The sequence below is a fragment of the Staurois parvus genome, unplaced genomic scaffold (assembly GCF_062004578.1).
Source record: "Staurois parvus isolate SC_StPar_1 unplaced genomic scaffold, SC_StPar_1.0 ptg000545l, whole genome shotgun sequence".
In the NCBI taxonomy this organism is placed as follows: Eukaryota; Metazoa; Chordata; class Amphibia; order Anura; family Ranidae; genus Staurois; species Staurois parvus.
The window spans coordinates 300,073-320,270 of NW_028318341.1; the positions used below are offsets into that span (position 1 = coordinate 300,073).

General features: G+C 41.5%; 1 protein-coding gene across 1 annotated transcript in view; it reads left to right on the forward strand.

Annotated features, from left to right (window-relative positions):
• Positions 1-20,198, forward strand: part of DNAAF9 (dynein axonemal assembly factor 9) — a 208,212-nt gene that overhangs the window by 61,081 nt on the left and 126,933 nt on the right. The window contains exons 11-14 of the mRNA XM_089690898.1: positions 3,744-3,825; positions 6,385-6,421; positions 8,933-9,020; positions 16,499-16,575. Of these exons, the coding sequence (XP_089547024.1) occupies positions 3,744-3,825; positions 6,385-6,421; positions 8,933-9,020; positions 16,499-16,575 (284 nt within the window). The remainder of the gene's footprint in view (positions 1-3,743; positions 3,826-6,384; positions 6,422-8,932; positions 9,021-16,498; positions 16,576-20,198) is intronic.

The window sequence follows — 20,198 nt, forward strand, 5'->3', positions numbered from 1 at the left end:
GTCTGTGCAGCCTCTGCATCTCGATTGAAATGAATGGTACTGCCTGCACAGGGATGTGTGGAACACCCTAAAGCACATCTTCACCCCCCCATTTTTTAATCCCTTGCTTACCAGGTTGTGGGTTGTGCAAAGTTCAGATACACACCAATCCAGCAAATCTAGAGTTGTCTTGCAGAATCCTCATCTCTTCTGCCACCAATCGGGTCCCATGCCGCCATGTTCTCTGTGACATCATTGAGAGGGTGCTGCCTCCTCTGAGCTCTTGATAATGTACCGCTAGACCATCCCCTCCTCGTCCTTTTGTGAATGGAAGACTATGTCTTCTGGGATAGGTGATGAGCATATACCAGGAGGCACAGTAAGCACAGTGCATATCACTTGCCATGTGCATGAGTGGCGCAGTGCGGGTCCCGGAATGCACGCAGTCTGTGTTCGCAGACCTGAACCCACACGACCGGTCTGTGCAGCCTCTGCATCTGGATTGAAATGAATGGTACTGCCTGCGCAGGGTTGTATGGAACACCCTAAAGCACATTTTCACTCTCCCCCCCCCCCCCCCCCCCCCCCATTTTTTTTTTTTTTTAAAAACCCTGCTTACCAGGTTGCAGGTTGTGCAAAGTTCAGATACGCACCAATCCAGCAAACCCAGAGTTGTCCTGCAGAATTCTCATCTCTTCTGCCACCAATCGGGTCCATTGCCGCCATGTTCTCTGTGACATCATCGAGAGAGTGCTGCCTCCTCTGAGCTCAGCTGGCGGTCCTCTTGATGACATACTGCTACTGCCACCCCTCCTCCTTTTGTGAATGGAAGACTATGTCTCTGGGGATGGGTGATGTGCATATCCCAGGAGGCACAGTAAGCACAGCGCACATCACTTGCCATGCACATGAGTGGTGGGACTGAATTCTGATAAAAAAAGAAAAAAAAAAAAAGTATACGGACACAAAAAAGCCCTGTTTGTGTAGCAGGGGGAGGAGGGAAGTTCGTTTTTGAGTGTGAAAATCTGCTTTAAGTACACCCATGCAAACAAGGCCTTACATGTTACTATTGAACTCTATATAATGCATGTTTGATGAAAGCGCATGAAAGATACAGCATGCAGAATTTTTGGAATGCATTGCACCTAAAGCACGCAGGTGTCATTGGAGCTTTAGTAAAAAAAGATCATATTCTACACCTGGTATTGACAAATGGAGATCGATTGATGTAACATATTATCAGCACAACTAAAGCACCCACAGAGGAGACAATGGTGTAATCTGTTAAGAAAGAAACCTTTCAGTGAAAGGACAAGAAGATACCCTGGGATGATAAAAATGAAATGCGTATGATGGAGATCAGGATGTAGCAACTGTGATTGCTTCCACCAAAGCATTTCCCTGTGCATGTGCCTATGGCGTTTCTCCCCAAAACATGCAGCGTTCACGTTTGGCGGCACGTGTGGCTCCCCGGACGCAGGAAAGCACCAGGGATTTCACGCTTCAGCACACAGTAACTGCCAAATGCCTATGTGCCTGAGGCCTTAGGAAAAGAAGGTTTTACTTCAAACTAATCTGAGCCTTTTGACTAAATCACAAATGGTTTGGGCCAGGGTGGTGCTGTGGACATAGCCTATCTTGAATTCAGCTAAAGCATCTGGTACAGTACCACATAACAATCTCACATAAAGTTGTACAAGCTAGAGTTTAGCCCTTTGATGATTCTGTTGATATGCACCTGGTTAAAGGCTAGATTACACTTGCTGTTGGGGGGCAGTAAAAACTCGTATTTGAGCTGCTCTTTAAATGGCCTCCAGCTGCTCCCCCTTAAAGTAGTTGTAAACCCTTACTTATACTCAGCGATGTGACTGGCCTCAGGTGATACACAGAGATGAAACCAATCCTCCTACACAAGTTGTACCTGTTTATCTGCAGTGCTCTACATCTGTTCAAAGTGCAGAATTGTCTAAGCTGTTAGAAAAAGGGGATGGGGAGCTGCAATTACACTCTGCAGAGCTCATTGAGGAGAGTTCTGAGAGCTGATTGGAGGGAAAGAACACCCCCCCCCCTTCACACAGCTCCCTCCCTTGTCCCTATTTTTCTCTTGGTGTCAGGAAAACTTGTTAGAAGTGATTCATTCTAATAGCAGAGGAACAAAACAACAGACAGAAATGGCACTTGGTGCCCTTAACCTCTTCCCACCCGGCCCATGTTGATAAACGGCCGGACGGGAATGCTGCCGATGCGGGTGGACGTTTCTAAACGTCACCCCGCATCCATTGCCTATGCGCTATTCACAACAGCCTTGTACCATGTGACCAGCTGTGACCAATCACAGCTTGCACAGTATTTCTCAATGGCTGCAGGAATTCAGCCAGAGAGAAGGAGAAATTATTGCTTTTACAGCCTTTATGGGTGTCAAAGCAATCAGTGTAAAAAAACGCTATTCACAACAGCCTTGTACCATGTGACCAGCTGTGACCAATCACAACTTGCACAGTATTTCTCAATGGCTGCAGGAATTCAGCCAGAGAGGAGAAATTATTGCTTTTACAGCCTTTATGGGTGTAAAAGCAATCAGTGTAAAAAAAAGAAATCTATTACAGTGTCACTGGTGACACTGTACTGCTAGGGTGGCAGTATGTTAAAAACAATTAAAAAACATAAATAATAATATAAAAAAATAAATTTAAAATGTAAAAAAAGTTTTTAGAAAAATTATAATTTTTGGTTATAAATCAATTTGGGTTATTTTTTTTCCACTAAAAAGATAGATGAATACATGTTGGCCAAGATTTATGAAGAATAATTATTTGCAAAATTTTATCAGAAAAACACTTTTTTTTTCAAAATGTTTGGACTTTTTCATTTATATAGAAAAAAAATAAAAATCCCAGAGGTGAATAAATACCACCAAAATAAAGTTTTATCTGTCTCAAAAAAATGCCAAACAATTCATATGGGTACAGTGTTGCATGACCGCGCAATCGTCATTCAAAGTGTGATAGCACTGAAAGCTGAAAATTGGCCTGGAGTGGAAGGGGGTGAAAGTGTCCGGACTTGAAGTGGTTAGTTGAGACAAGGACACACTATGGAGGGATGTGCTTTATTCATATTTCATGTCTGAGCTGTACAACCACTAGGCCCACCCAGCAGCCACATGTAACGCATGTGGTTGCGGCACAGTAGTGTGGCATTTAGCGGGTTAAAACAGACAGTGAGGAGGAGACCTTACCTCACTGCCTGTCAAATATCTCTTAAAACAATCCAAGAGCAGATTGCTTTTCAGAGGAGAAGCAGTCCTTGCTGCAAGTGTGAACAAGCTCTATAGGATAGATATCCAGAATATGTATTGTAAATGGGATTCATTGAGAACAGAGACCAGGAGACCAGTCGCTGGTGGTGTACCACAAGGCTGTCTACTAGGTCCTCTTCTATTTAATATGCTTGAAGATGATATAACTGAGGGGTTGGTGGGTAAGAAGTCTTTTTGCTGATGACACAAAGGTATGCAGTAGGGTTGGTATCATTGGAGGTGTCTGTAACATGGAACAGGATTTGGCATTGCAGAAAGAAAGCAGTGGAAATTGCAGCTCGACATTCCAAAAATAATGCAAAAAAGAAATTCAAGGGGCAGACTTAATGGACCCCTTGGGCTTTGATTTTTTTTCTGTTACCTTTCTATGTTTCTCTGAATAATTGATTACCAAGCTACATGGGCCATGGTGTGACATGCATTAATGATGACATGTTTGGGTTCGCAGGTGGCGCAGTGTGTCTCGCCTAAGGGCCCCCTGGCCTGCTCTAGGACTTACTTTTTTGGGAGCACTCACAGTCCTTATCTGGGTAAGTCCATTTTGTAAAGATTTGTCGTTGTTTGCACTCTTCTGTACACTGTAAACCAAGCCCTTCGTTCCTTTGTACTGTAGTGACGTCTGTTTTGCTCTAATGCCTGTGGGGTGGGTGTATTGTTCTGTATGAGCACAGGAGATGAGGCCAAAACTTTGGAGCCAGAAGTTTTCAAATAAATGATTGTCTGACCTAGCAAAGCTACCAAACAATGTACACGCAGATAAAGAACCATGCCGGCACTGGAAAATCGTAATTTCTTAAAGTGAACCTGGCAAGCTCTACAAAGTGCTGAAGTGCTAGGAGCCGCCTGCATCCTAGCAACCAAGTGCTCTGTGTGAACGGGGGGCCTATCAGTAGTGTAAGTGCCGCTGGCTAAACATTTTTGATTTTGTCAGCATGCAGTTACCAGTAGTGCCCATGTACACTGTCCTGCAGGTTGGTTGTATGTAAATTTTACATGAAGATTGCGTGCAGAAAGCGTTAATTCAGCCTGTTGGCTGCTGCCAGTTGACTGCATCCTAGCAACCTGGGATACTAGGAGTCAGAAGGCACCTGCCAAGCATGCTAGGTGGCAGGGGCCAATCAGCAGTGTGTAATCATTGTTGATATTGTAAGCCAGCAGCAGCCAGTAGAGCCCATGAACACTGGGTGCGTGCAAATGTAATGTTACATGCCTACAGCATGTGGACAGCTAAAAATGCAGGATCGTGTTGCTAAGAAGACCCTGTGTTTATGTTGTGAAATAGTTAAGCTGGCCATAGACCTCTGACCTGATCATTGGAAGAGGTCTTTATGATCAGATGCCGACATTACCTTGAGCCCTGATTCACGCTGATGCGGTACAGAATTTGCAGCGTTTTCAGTGTGAATTCTGAACCGCATCAGATTTCGCACACCGTTCATGCAAACCGCTGCAGGCGTGTATGTTAAGTTAACAACACCCTGAAAGTGGTCCGTAAAACGCGGTGCGATGTGCCGAATCGGATTGCATACGTGAGAATACCCATGCAATCCGATTCAAGTGCGGACCGAAAAAAGGGACCTGCGTGTTTTGGGTGCGGCGCGATTAGAGCCATGCAAAATGTATGGCTCCAATTGCACCGCACACAAATCACATGTGATTCGCACAGGAATGCGGTGCGGTTCCTGTGCGAATCACATGTGATATGCCGCACCGCATATATGTGAACCCAGGCTGAAAGCTTGGGTCACCTGAGTAGGTTTATTTGGGGGAAGAGACGCCACCAGCTTAACAACAAGCAAAGAAACCAACTGGAGGCTCTACAGGCATAGGGGGTTATTTACTAAAACTGGAGAGTTTCAGATCTTGTGCTGCTCTGCATAGGAGCCAATCCTCTTCCACGTTTTATTGTCAAACTTGAATTGAATACGCTGAAGTTAGAAGCTGATTGGCTACCAAGTCTGAGTGCTCCAGTTTTTGTAAATCTCCCTCATAATGTAGGCAGTTAGTAAAACAGTGACTCCTTTACTTGGTGTCCAATCACATTATTAGAAAAATCTCACATCAGTACATGCCAAGTCTGATGCCTTTTTGGGCCAGTTCACATCACACGCAGTCCAGTGTGGTTTTTTTTTTTTTTTGCATCAAGAACGCATGGAAAGTACATTGTATGGTTTCCAAAGGCATAGATCACACCAGTGTGGTCAGTTCCAGTAAAAAAGGATAAGAAACAGAGTACTGGACAGCAGTAAAACACGTAAAAAATGCACCGAAATGCCTCAAAAACTTGTTAAAAACACACATGCAGAAACGCATTCGGAATAGGTCTGGAGTGCATTTTTGTAGTGTGTTCGGGAGTGTTTTTGTTGCATTTTTGATGCATTTCTGGATGCATTCCAGATGCATTTTTTCTTCTATTTTCCTGTTTTGTTTTTTTCACTGTACTGGGACCAGGTACGTTTATAATGCGTTCTGGTGCATTCAGTGTGTTTTTGATGTGTTTTTACTGTGTTCAAGTGCAGGAAAATTGCAGCGTGTTCTTCTTTTTTTCTGAAACTGGAACGCTCTGGAACTGACCACACTGTGTGAACTATGCCATTGGAAACCGTAACTTTATTTCCATGTGTTTTTGATGCAAAAAAATCACTGGGCTGCATGTGGTGTGTTCTGGCCCTGAGACCATGCAATGTCAGAGATATGGAACACATGGATGTGAATGGCTTGGGGCACTCCTAATAAAAGGATTGTATACCGATGGATGACTAAATGGTTGTTTACACTGTCAGCTTACTTTTGGGGGAAATGACAGCAATCAGTCGGGGTTCCTCATCTGGGCAAATATAAGTGGTGTCTATTTCATATCTATGACTGTCCTATGGAAGAATAGGAAAACCTGTATAAGCGTTTCTGAAGAAAATTCCTTCCTGGACTGACCATAGCAGGTTGAGATGATAGAAGAATGTGGGGCAGCCTTGTTTGGTGTATGTTGTAATAATTTATCATTTGTGTGAAAACTAACATACTGTTGGTGGGTTTTTGGCATTGTTGCTGAGTGATATTATCTGCTTTTTACATTTTTGTTCTGCTTGTAGGAAAGGACAATGAGGCACACAAGAAAAATGAGCAAATGTAAGTAATTGTTGCCGTACTTTGACCACTTAAAACAAATCTTAACCCATTGGGACATGGTATGACACTGCCAGGGGTGCTTATACCGGTCACCTTTTATTCCCCAGGTTTATTGCATAGTTGTGTTGCTCCAGCTTGGATCAATGTAAGCATGTATATGCCATACCTGTGGGATTTTATGAGAGAAGGGAAAGTGCCTCTAAGTGCAGGCAGTACGACACCTTTAATAAAATCAGAAGATTCCAAATGGCCACTCACATGATAAAAATGATGATAAGCTCATCACAGTAATAGATGTTTGGAGATGATGTCTGCCAAAGAACCGCGAGAGTACGCTGCTGCAGTAATAGGTGTATGGGGAAGCCGGCTGGAATCCTCCAAGATGGCGTCGGATCACAGCGTGGTCTGCGGGATGACGTCACCGGGAAAGGACTGAATAGCGATGCGTTGCCAAGCATACACCGTGCCGCCTATAGGCATGTGCTCTCCTTCAAGCTCAGGGAACAAGGGTGATGAGCCTTCCTATTTAGGCTTACTGGCATGGGACAACAAAACCCAGCAGAATGCCCAAGATACTTAAATTAATATAAATATGTATAAAAACAATTTAAAATTAACAACTAATAAACAGCTCAATTGATCATAAAATAGATAATGAATGGGAAAAACATTACAGTGAATACGTAATAGTAGTACTTAATTTAATATTCCTAAATACAAACTTGTTATAAACCCATTCATCCAAAATATAGGAAATAAAACACATTGTAACACTATAACGACTCAAACAAAACTAAGATTACATCGGCTATGTGTCCTGTATAGTGTACTTACTATAGACGCGTAGGTGTAGTCTAATCGCAGTTTTATTCTATAAAGGGGAAAATACCTGCAAGTAATAGTATAAAGATTTATATCGTATAATAAATAGTCACTTTTCTACTCCTATTGATGTAGGATATATCAAACCGGACCCTAAACGATAGTGGCTACCTCCACCTCCTCATTGAGGCCACTGGGAGAGAGGGTATTGAGGTTATAGATTCAGAAAGTCTCCCTCTGGCAAAGTATAGAACCACTCTGCTTCGGGAAGGCTCCAGGGCATACCCTCAATCACCCACACTTACAACCCATGGGTAGATTTTTGGTGAAACTCCAGGAAGCGGCAAGGTACACTATGTTTGTCCTTCCCTTCCTCGATTAGGTGGCAATGCCAAATCTTTTTCTTAACATTCTAATGGTATGACCAACATATAAAAGCCCACTGTGGGATATTATGGAAGAAGAGAATCATTGTTGCAGTCGCCGCCACTACAGTGATCTCCGCTGTCACTTACAATGTATCCCAACCCATCAGGCCAGTGTCTTGCAAAGTACGGGAGTAACAATCAAGATGACAGCGCTGGAGCTTAAATTTCAAAAGAAGTGAGTCTTCAATGGCAGCTCCAGTAATGATCATTTTAACGTAAAAGAAGTGTGGGCTTATGAAAAAATACACATCCATACCCACCTCTGTATTGCAGAATCAATATGATGTCACAGCTGTTTCACATCAACTCAAAGAAATGAGCGATCACATGACCGCTGATTGCTTAGCTCTTGGTCTGAGCAGAGAGCGGTGACTGTCAGTTACCGCTCTCTGCTCTGCTCCTCCAGTGCTCATCGGAGCACTGCACTGGTAAGTGGGCGAGCACAACTGTCTTTGACTCTCAGCCACACACTGAGAAGCAAAGCCAGCTGTCAATCAGCAGCCAGGTGGATCCTAACAATATTGTCAGGATCCTTCCAAAGCCTGGAGCAGCAATAGCCCACTATCAACTGACTCTGGGCCATAGGAAGACAAAAGAAATTGTACTGCTGTGACCTACAAGAGAAGTACAGCCAAAAAAGCTTTGAGCATACTTTTAAGTGCGTGAATATCTCCTGTGTCCTGTGGTCACTTATTTATTTATTTCAGGCACTTTCTGTCAATTTATGCAGCGCTTTACATATATATTGTACATTCTTATCAGTCCCTAACCCTCAAGGGGTGTACAATCTAAGGTCCCTAACTCACATTCATACATACACTTACTAGGGACAATTTAGACAGGAGCCAATTCACCTACCAGCGTGTCTTTGGAATGTGGAAGGAAACTGGAGTACCCGGAGGAAACCCACGCAGGCAACCCACGCAGGCACAGGGAGAACATGCAAACTACAGGCAGGTGGTGCCATGGTTTGGATACGAACCAACAACCTTGGTACTGCCAGGCGGAAGCGCTAACCATTTTGCCACTCATCCAAAACCTAACCGATATTACCAACTATTCAGGAATGTTAGATCATGAAACCAGAAGTATGTGTAGGTTCTGTTATTATGATTGCTGACTTTTATTTTAAAGTTCAGTTGAGATGGTCCACTTCTGCCAATACTGTCACATATGTGCCTCGGCCATTTTCAGTTTGGTCACTTACAAATAGATAAAACAAGCATAACTGACCCCATTACGTATCCTTTTTCTCTTTCAGTGTTGTGCTGTCTCATGTCTATGCTGCTGTGGTTGAAGCCGTCCTTGCCGGGATTGCAAGCTATGTGAAGTGTTCAAGTTTAATCAAGGTAATGCCCATGTAGGGGGTGCAGCGGGGCTGATGATTCTGCATTCACCGTGGCTAGCAGTTCATGCCTGGGTTAGAGTAGCTGGCTGTACCTGGTGCAGAGAGCTCACAGCCAGCTGCTTATAGCCCCAGTGGTAGAGGGGAAGACGGAAACCTTTTATAATAAACCTGTCCTGAGAATACATAGAGGCCACCATACGGCTCTCACCTCTTGAAAATACTGGTTTACATGCCTGTCATGGTAAACCCCACCCGGAAAACGTGTGCAGAAAAGGACTTCATATTTCTTCCAAGTCAGTGACTCCAAGTATAAAACCAGATAGTTATGACAGCCAGGCAATTGGCATTTCCAGAAGGAGACCAGCATTGGCTGCCCTTGTGTTCTCTTATGACAGGTTTACTTTAAAGGAAATATTTGATGGTCAGAACTAAAAAAAAAAAAAAAAAAAAAAAAAAAAAGTGACTTATTTGGTGGGTAAATGGTTCTCATGCACACTTGATGTTTTTACAGCGGCTGTTTTTGGCTTTTGACATTTTTTTTCTACAGCCGGTAAACCCCACAGCATGTTTTTACCAAAAAAAGGGATTTTTTTTACCAAAAAAAAGGATTTTTTTTTTTTTACCAAAAGGATTTTTTTTTTACCGAAAAAAGGGGTTTTTAACTAAAGGGTATTTTAACCAAAAAAAGTGTTTGGTTTTTTTACCAAAAAAAAAGGAGGGGTTTTTGTTACCAAAAAAGGAGGGGTTTTTGTTACCAAAAAAAAGAGGGGTTTTTTTTTCACTAAAAAAGGGGAGGGGTATACCAAAAGTGTTTTTTTTTACCCCAAAAGAGGGTTTTTTTAACTGAAAAAAGAGGGTGTTTTTTTTTTCAAAAAAGAGTGTTTTTTTTTTACCAAAAAAAAGGGGGGGGGGGTTACCAAAAAAAGAGGGGTGTGTACCCAAAAAAGAGGTTGTTTTTTTTTTTTTTTTACCAAAAAAAGGTTTTTTTAACCAGAAAGAGGTTTTTTTTTTTACCAAAAAAAAGGTGGGTTTTTTTGGTAAAAAAAATGCTAAAAAATGCAAACGCGGGAAAACTCCACTAAACGCTAATGCAAAAAAACTATAAAAAAGCTGAAAAACTCACGTTTTGACTGTACACAGCTAATGTTACCAGTATTATCAAAACGTCCCGTGTGCATGAGGGCTTATGAAATATTACGTTTTGTATTTTGATTTTCGACCAGCAAGTGGAGCTGAAAGCTCAGTTGTACATGATCTCCAGTCTTCTGGTTTGCTGGGAATAAGTATTCTTTTCAGAGTTGATTATTTTAAGCTGGGAAATACACATGGGAATAGAGTCTGCAGGGACTTACTCCCAAAGAAAATGCTGACAGGAGGAGAGAGCAGAGAAATGATCCTTTTGGTTTTCTGTTGCACTTCCATTGTACACTTACCAGCTGAGGGCAGGGAAGTGACCAGGCTGTATTGTATGATTGCAGTGGAGACCAATCAGATTGCCTCCCTGGCTGTGCTTCCTGGAAGGGCTGTACATATTTCAGGACTTGCAGGACAGACTTCTTTTGTTGGTTGTTGAATAAAGATTTTATATATTCTGTAAAAGAGATCTACAACATAACGTGCAGCTAACATCTAACTATTATGCTGTCCCATTAAGGCAGAACCCCAACTTTACCTTTTACCCCACACTTGTAGCAAGTACTTTCCTGTGTTAAAGTGATTGCTTCAGATTCCCAGAAAACTCGGATCTCCACAATATAATTCTTTAAAGCTACAGCAGCTTTCTTGGACTTCCCTTCATTTCCTGTCTGGTTGACTTCAACCATTATTGATCTCTTGCCTTCATTTCCTGTCTGGTTGACTTCAACCATTATTGATCTCTTGCCTTCATTTCCTGTCTGGTTGACTTCAACCATTATTGATCTCTTGCCTTCATTTCCTGTCTGGTTGACTTCAGTTATTATTTATCTCTTGCCTTCATTTCCTGTCTGATTGACTTCAATCATTATTGATCTCTTGCCTTCATTTCCTGTCTGGTTGACTTCAATTATTATTGATCTCTTGCCTTCATTTCCTGTCTGGTTGACGTCAATCATTATTGATCTCTTGCCTTCATTTCCTGTCTGGTTGACGTCAGTCATTATTTATCTCTTGCCTTCATTTGCTGTCTGATTGACTTCAATCATTATTGATCTCTCGCCTTCATTTCCTGTCTGATTGACTTAAACCATTATTGATCTCTTGCCTTCATTTCCTGTCTGGTTGACTTCAGTTATTATTTATCTCTTGCCTTCATTTCCTGTCTGATTGACTTCAGTTATTATTTATCTCTTGCCTTCATTTCCTGTCTGGTTGACTTCAATCATTATTGATCTCTTGCCTTCATTTCCTGTCTGGTTGACTTCAATCATTATTGATCTCTTGCCTTCATTTCCTGTCTGGTTGACGTCAATCATTATTTATCTCTTGCCTTCATTTGCTGTCTGATTGACTTCAATCATTATTGATCTCTTGCCTTCATTTCCTGTCTGATTGACTTCAATCATTCTTGATCTCTTGCCTTCATTTCCTGTCTGATTGACTTCAATCATTATTGATCTCTCGCCTTCATTTCCTGTCTGGTTGACTTCAATCATTATTGATCTCTTGCCTTCATTTCCTGTCTGGTTGACTTCAATCATTATTTATCTCTTGCCTTCATTTCCTGTCTGGTTGACGTCAATCATTATTTATCTCTTGCCTTCATTTCCTGTCTGGTTGACGTCAATTATTATTGATCTCTTGCCTTCATTTCCTGTCTGACTTCAATCATTATTGATCTCTTGCCTTCATTTCCTGTCTGACTTCAATCATTATTGATCTCTTGCCTTCATTTCCTGTCTGATTGACTTCAATTGTTATTGATCTCTTGCCTTCATTTCCTGTCTGGTTGACTTCAATCATTATTGATCTCTTGCCTTCATTTCCTGTCTGGTTGACTTCAATTATTATTGATCTCTTGCCTTCATTTCCTGTCTGGTTGACTTCAATTATTATTGATCTCTTGCCTTCATTTCCTGTCTGACTTCAATCATTATTGATCTCTTGCCTTCATTTCCTGTCTGGTTGACGTCAATTATTATTGATCTCTTGCCTTCATTTCCTGTTTGATTGACTTCAATCATTATTGATCTCTTGCCTTCATTTCCTGTCTGGTTGACTTCAATCATTATTGATCTCTTGCCTTCATTTCCTGTCGGGTTGAATTCAATTATTATTGATCTCTTGCCTTTATTTCCTGTCTGGTTGACTTAAATCATTATTGATCTCTTGCCTTCATTTCCTGTCTGATTGACTTCAATCATTATTGATCTCTTGCCTTAATTTCCTGTCTGATTGACTTCAATCATCAATGATCCCCCTCGCTTAATACTTATACTGTTTTAAGCCTGCTCTCACAGCTATTGGCTTTCTTTGCCATCAGTGGTTTGGTTCCCAAACATTATATGGTAGAACACATCCCTGGCATCCCTTTAGATGTGCATGCTCAAGCAAAGCAGCTGATTAGCAGATTGCACAGCCAATGTCTGCTGCACCCAGTGGCCAACACATAGGACCATGCATGTCTAAAGGGATCTTGGGGATTTGTCTTTTCTTGTAATTCTCTTGAAAGAGGATCCAAGGCTGGGTGCTATGATATTTACCAGAGTCTGCTGACCTTTCCCAGCAAACTCGCTGCAAAGAACAGCAGACAGGTCCAGTGATGATGTCACTCAATCCCAAAAGGGGTATTTCTTGAAAGCCAAATGATTAGATTGAAAATGTTTAATTGTGTATTGAACAAGGGAGAGGAGGGAACAAAGGGAATGTAATGCTTTCATAGTCGTAGTTAAGAATATAGATCAAAGTAAGTAACAATTCTAGGCAGGGGGATGGGAAGGATAAGCGATCATGTGAAAACTGTGATTGGCTGTGACAGTGGGTTACATGATCGGGAACTGGTCCTGCTGACTACTGATAATTAGTAGGGACCATAAGCTGTCTCTGTGCTGGAAACGTACTAGGAGTGCTCTCAGCACAGAAACATTGGCCGTCCAGTGATGCATATATGTGGCATCAGTGCTGCTGATCGATGAAAAACAATTGATCGTTTTCTAGCCTGGCCTATTAACTCAGGTTGATCTAATCCAATTTAAACTGATTCTAAATGGTTCAGAAGGGAAGGTGTGACGGTTTGATTATTTTTCGGTTTGATGGTGTTGACCAGATCACACATCAATTGGGTAATAAAAATCAAAGTGTGCATGGCCACCATTAGAGGGATGGACTAAACAGAGAGGAAAACTAAACTGCCCGGATAGTAAGAGAAAACCCTGGAAGTCAAGTTCTCAGGCTGCTTCATGTCATAACACATTTGGTGACACTCCTCCATGTAATGTGTCTTCACCACAACAAGGTATGATGAAATCTGAACCTGTCTTTATGAGTAAATAGCAGAGCTGATGAGTGAGCTGACAGCTGGGGATTCACTCTCCTGTAATTACAAAGGGAATTAATGTGAAGTGTACACAGAAATAGATCTATTACCCACTAGAATGCTGCATTAAACTTTCTTAAGGGATAAGTCAACCCAAGAACAACATTTTAATAATAGTGCAGCTTATTAGTCCTTAGATATGGCGACTGCATTAGTTTTTGTTTTGTTTTTTTATTTTTAGAATCCATGGATCCCTCCTTTTTAAAGTGATTGTAAAGGATCAGATTTTATTATTTTTTTTAAATAACAAAGGTGTCTTACTTACCTGTTCAGTGTAATGATTTTGCATAGAGCAGCCCCGATCCTCCTCTTCTCAGGTTCCCTGCTGATGCTCCTAGCTCCTCCCCTCCGCCAACTGCCCCCATAGCAAACTCCTCGTTCTAGGGGCACTCATGCAGGCTTATAACACAATAAATGATGTAGCGCTAATAACAAAGGTGCATATGTGAAACACACAAATATAAGTGGAAGATATAAAATGCAACATATATAAAAATAAGTAATATATGACAGAGTATACAATGTGACTAGACCTCATAGGCACTGCTTATATGCTGTGAGGTCTGATTATGAAGTATGATCTCCCAGGGATCATAATGGTGAAAATTGATAACGTGAAAACCAATAAATGAAAAAGAAAGTGTACACAATACTCACACAAATGTGTGAGTGAATTGATCCTAATTGGATCTAAAAGTGGTGTTAAATATCCAAAATGGTCCAAATGGGACTAGTGCATCAGGTGTGCCCAAATTGATCCTAATTGGATCTATAAGTGGTGGTAAAACATTTGAGCACACCTGATGCACTAGTCCCATTTGGACTTTTTTGTATCCATTACATTCTTGTTCTCTTAAGCAGGCCATAGATTATGCTATTGCTTTCCTTCCTTCACTGGTGGAAGGTAAGAAACTTGCTTGATTCCCCTGTCAACACAGTCAGTGCTAATGGGGGAATCCATCCCACAGTGCCATTGTGTTCTGCTGAGGGCGGGGAGCCTTCTCTGCTGGCAGAACACAATGATTAGCCACCAACACGAATTGTTGGGGGGAAAACCAGACAAGCTGGAAGTACACAAGTCGATCGATACAGACAGGGTGCCTGGACATGGATTGAAATTTGTCTGGTTCCTGCTGAACCAGATGAATTTTGATCCATGTTTGGCTGACTTTAGGCCCCTTTCACACTTGGGTGATTATTATTATATTATTATTATTATTATATAGGATTTATATGGCGCCAACAGTTTGCGCAGCACATTACAATATAAGGGACAGTACAATTACAATACATTTCAGTACAGAAGGAATATGAGGGCCCTGCTCATGGAGTTACAATCTAAAGGAAGAGGGAGATGATACAAAAGGTGATAGCTGCGGGAGATGATCTGGTGGAGGTGATTCAAGTACAGTTCTTAGGTGGAGGTGGGGTAGGCTTCCCTGAAGAAGTGCATTTTCAAAGATCACCTAAAGGCACCCAGGGTGGGGGCTGACCGGACTTACTGTGGTAGGGAGTTCCAGAGGATGGGAGAGGCTCTGGAGAAGTACTGAAGGCGAGCGTGGGAGGAGGTGATGAGGGAGCTAGAGAGGAGCATATCATGGGAGGAGCGGAGTGGGCGATTTGGGCGGTATCTGTGGATGAGGTTGGTGATGTAGCTGGGGGCAGTGTTGTGGATGGCTTTGTAAGCTGTGGTTAGTATTTTGAATTTTATACGTTGGGTTAGTGGAAGCCAGTGGAGGGATTGGCAGAGAGGGGCAGCAGTCGCTGATCAGTTGGTAAGGTGTATGAGTCTAGCAGCAGCATTCATAATAGACTGAAGGTGGGATAGCCTGTGTAATGGTAGACCAGTGAGGAGGGAGTTGCAGTAATGGAGGCGGGATATAACCAAGGCGTGGATAAGTTGTTTTGTGGTGTCATTGGTCAGGAAGGGGCAGATTTTGGAGATGTTCCGGAGGTTGAGGCGGCAGGATTTAGCCAGTGAGTGGATGTGGGGCCCAAAGGAGAGGTCAGAGTCTAGGATTACGCCTAGCACCCTGGCATGAGGGGAAGGACCAATGGTTGTGCTGTTGATCTTAATAGTAAAGTCATGAGTGGGGGATCGGGGGGCGAAATATTACAGCTCAGTTTTGAAAAGATTGGGTTTGAGGTAGTGATGTGACATCCATGCTGATATGTCGCTTAGTAGATTTGTGATACGTGAGGGGGTGAGCTGCGGAGTGGAGAGATAGATCTGGGTGTCATCAGCATAGAGGTGATATTGGAAGCCATGGGAGGTTATCAGTTGGCCCAGGAAGGAGGTATAGAGAGAAAAAAGGAGAGGCCCAAGAACAGAACCTTGGGGTACCCCAACAGAAAAAGGTGAAGGAGGAGGAGTTGTATGTGACACTGAAAGTGCGCTGAGAAAGGTAAGAGGAGAACCAGGAGAGAGCAGAATCACGGAGGCCAATGGATTAGGAAATTGCGGCAAAACGCGTGCAGTTCATTTAGGTGTTTTTCATGCTGAATGGCACCCATACACGCTTGCTGCAAATGTCGCATGTTTTATCAAGAGACAATCACAGCAAAACGTGTATGTAAAATCGCACCTGACTCAGGGCCACAATTTTGCTCCTGAGCTTCTATGACGCAACAAACGTGCATTATAGTGAATGCGCTGCCCTTTGTGCAACACTCAGAATCGCCCGCGCAAAATCACAAGCAAGAACGCGAGTTCCCGCTACGCACAGTGTGAACAGAGCCTAATGCCCAGGAAGGAAATATATCCAGTGTGCTGATTTTTTACTGGAAGCCGTCTTGTCTGTCTTCAGTGGTCTACAGCTGACAGACGCTTTTAGGATGAGATTTCTCCCCAGTGTGTGGAATGATCTTGGTACTCACTGATCTGTCTCCTGTGTCATGTCGCTGTCAGTACAGTGTGTGCTCGCTGTATCAAGTCACTGACTATTTGTTTTTTCTTACTCTTGCAGGCAAAGGAAGTAGCAGAACACAATTTCGGGATGTCGCTGGACGCCTTTAATCTTGTTCAATTGAGAACCGCTTTGAGGTTAGCCTGACATTTTCTCTTTGTTTTTAGTAGAGAGCTTTCAAGGGAATGAACATCAGAGGGAATACTCGGTGAAATGATGCATCACTGGTGCCTGTAATCAAGTGAGGAGGGGAGCACAAATTAAATATAGCGCATTGTGTTCTTGTGAAGTGAACTCTTTAGGGGGAATGAATACTGTGAGCTTCTGAAACAAAGATGGAAGGCGTCCATCTTTTAAAGGCAGCTGAAATATTGACCCTTGAAATGACATCAAACTGATTTTTAAAGCGGTATTAAACTCAAAAGCAAACCTTTATTATTTTGCAGCTTACCAATTCTTCGATGTGATGACTACATTCGTTTTCTTTTTTAGGCTTTCTTCTATTCTCACTTGGTGATCTGGCCTGTAAGTCAACTGTTTGTAACAGCTTATAAAGTTTTAGCTGGAGTTTGGCTTCTGTTTGTTAGTGTATCTATATCAGCTAGTGCATCTTACACTCCCTTCCCCACAGACTAACAATGCTGCTGTCCGAAGGTGCCCCCTGTGCTCCTTCATCCAGAGTGGTGGCGCTCTAATACAGGAGGTGTGTTACTGGCCAGATCACCAGGGGACAAAAAGGAAACTAAAGCAGCCAACACATCTAATAATTAGTAAGCTGCAACATATTATATTTTTGGTTTTGGGATTAAAGATGAAGATTAATCTGCCTATATTTCTCTTTCCCTGATTTCTCTACCCCCTCACCATCCTGCTAATGATATGTTTACATAACATGCCCTATTGTATACCCAGTGATGTCATCACTGGGTCTCTGATTTTCTGTGCAAATCATGGCTGGTGGGAGGGGATAGCAGGGTGCTGTACATATCTTTCTAAAAACATCACACAACCCGGCCTCCTTACACCTATCAAGAGCCCTCAGCCCTGATACAAGCAATGAGTTACTTATTTGGAGGAGCTATGCAAATATCAACTAGCTGTGAGGTGTGGGAGTGCCTAGTCGCGCTGTATTTACATGCAGATCACCATAGGTACCCACATGGAAGAAAAATATATTTTAAAAATCTTCTTCCCAAATATATTGACATACATTTGAAATACTACAATTTTGGCCATATTCAAAATATATACATATATATATATATATATATATATATATACAGTTGTGTTGAAAATAATAGCAGTCAGACATCACTAACCGGATCAATTACTGTTTTTGGTAGAAATGATATTTCTACATGGCAAATAATTTACTAGCAGGTGTAGTAGAGTAATAGAAATCCAACAGACCCAACAGTCATGACATGCATGCTGCTGATTCTGTGTAATTGAATCACTCATTGAAAGGGGCATGTTCAAAATAATAGCAGTGTGGAGTTCTATTAGTGAGGTCATTCATTCTTTGAAAAACAGGTGGCAATTATTGCCCTTATTTAAGGAAGAAAGGCAGCAAATGTTGTACATGCTGGTTACAGTGCATTTCTCTCTGAAATTCTGAGGAAAATGGGTCGTTCCAGACATTGTTCAGAAGAACAGCGTACCTTGATTAAAAAGTTGATTGGAGAGGGGAAAACATATAAAGAAGTGCAGAAAATGATAGGCTGTTCAGCTAAAATGATTGAAAATGCTTTAAAATGGCAACCAAAACCTGAAAGACGTGGAAGAAAGCGAAAAACTACCATTCGAATGGATAGAAGAATAGCCAAAAATGGCGTGGACTCAGCCAACAATCAGCTCCAGGAAGATGAAAGAAGGTGTAAAGTTCCCTGTGAGGACTGTTACAATTAGAAGACGCCTATGTGAAGCCAAGCTATCTGCAAGAAGCCCCCGCAAAGTCCCACTGTTGGAAAAAAGACGTGCTGAAGAGGTTACAATTTGCCAAAGAGCACATTGACTGGCCTAAAGAGAAATGGCGCAACATTTTGTGGACTGATGAAAGTAAGATTGTTCTTTTTGGGTCTTGTGGCCGGAGACAGTTTGTCAGACGACCCCCAAACACTGAATTCAAGCCACAGTACACTGTGAAGACAGTGAAGCATGGTGGTGCAAGCATCATGATATGGGGATGTTTCTCATACTACGGTGTTGGGCCTATTTATCGCATACCAGGGATCATGGATCAGTTTGAATACATCAGAATACTTGAAGAGGTCATGCTGCCTTATGCTGAAGAGGAAATGCCCTTGAAATGGGTGTTCCAACAAGACAACGACCCCAAACACACCAGTAAAGTGCAACATCTTGGTTCCAGACCAACAAGATTGACGTTATGGAGTGGCCAGCCCAATCCCCGGATTTTAATCCAATAGAAAACTTGTGGGGTGACATCAAAAATGCCGTTTCTGAGGCAAAACCAAGAAATAGAGAAGAACTGTGGAATGTAGTCCAATCATCCTGGGCTGGAATACCTGATCACAGGTGTCAGAAGTTGGGTGACTCCATGCAACACAGATGTACAGCAGTTCTCAGAAACAGTGCGACTACAACCAAATATTCATTAAGTCATTCAAAGGAAAGCAAAATCTTCAAACATTTTTCAGTTTATATAGTGAATGTTTGAGTTTGTAAAGAAGAATACAAACACTGCTATGTTTTTGAACAGTCTAATATTCACTTTTCATCAATTTTTTTAGAGGAACAACACAAATTTGATATATTTTTCTTCATGTTTTGATTTGGAATAGAATGTGTCGTGTTCCCAATGCATTTGTGTGGATGGAAATAAAAGCTATTAGAAGGATTTTGAGCTTTATTCACTTTTTGCAACACACTGCTATTATTTTGAACACAACTGTATGTATATGTGTGTGTATGTATGTATGTATATATATACATATATATATATGTATATACTGCATGTTGAAATGCGTTTTTATTACAAAATATATGAAAAATATTTTTAAAAATACATTTCAAATATACTGTATGTCTTTCTTTAAATATACAAATCTACATTTTTGGAATGCAATTACAATTATATGTTTAATGACTATTTTTAAAAATATCTTTCATATATTAACACATTTCAACATGCAGTGTGTGTGTGTGTACATATATATATATATATATATATATATATATATATATATTAATTGAAATATATTTTGAAATATATTGCATATGGCCAAAATTGTAGTATTTCAAATATGTTAATATATTTGGGAAGAATATTTTTAAAGTATATTTCAAATATATTTTTCTTCCATGTGGGTAACAGGTATGTGTGATGTGAAATCAGAGTAAGCAATTTCAGTACAGGAGAGGAGCTGTTACAACTCTGCAAGACTGAAAGTAGGGTTGGAGTTCAGCCTTAACTTTTGGCCAGAGGTGAATGAGGCCCTTTGTCAGGTTTGCATTGCTTTCTGTGTCCTCATTGGTTAGATTTTCTTTCACTTCTCTACTGTGTCACCAGTACAGCAAGTGCTGTTCAATCTCTCCTGTGTGGGTGTAGAAAGCAAGTAAAAACCTGACAGCATGTCTAACCTTTCCCCATTCCATCCTAATCTGAAAATAAAGCATTTGGCTAGGGTTACACTTTAATTTGGCCTCTTTTTTTCTTCTTATTTTTTTTTTCCAACTAAGGCCCTGTTGTCAATATTTATGATGAGATGACCACTATGAATGGTAGACAAAGATAAGT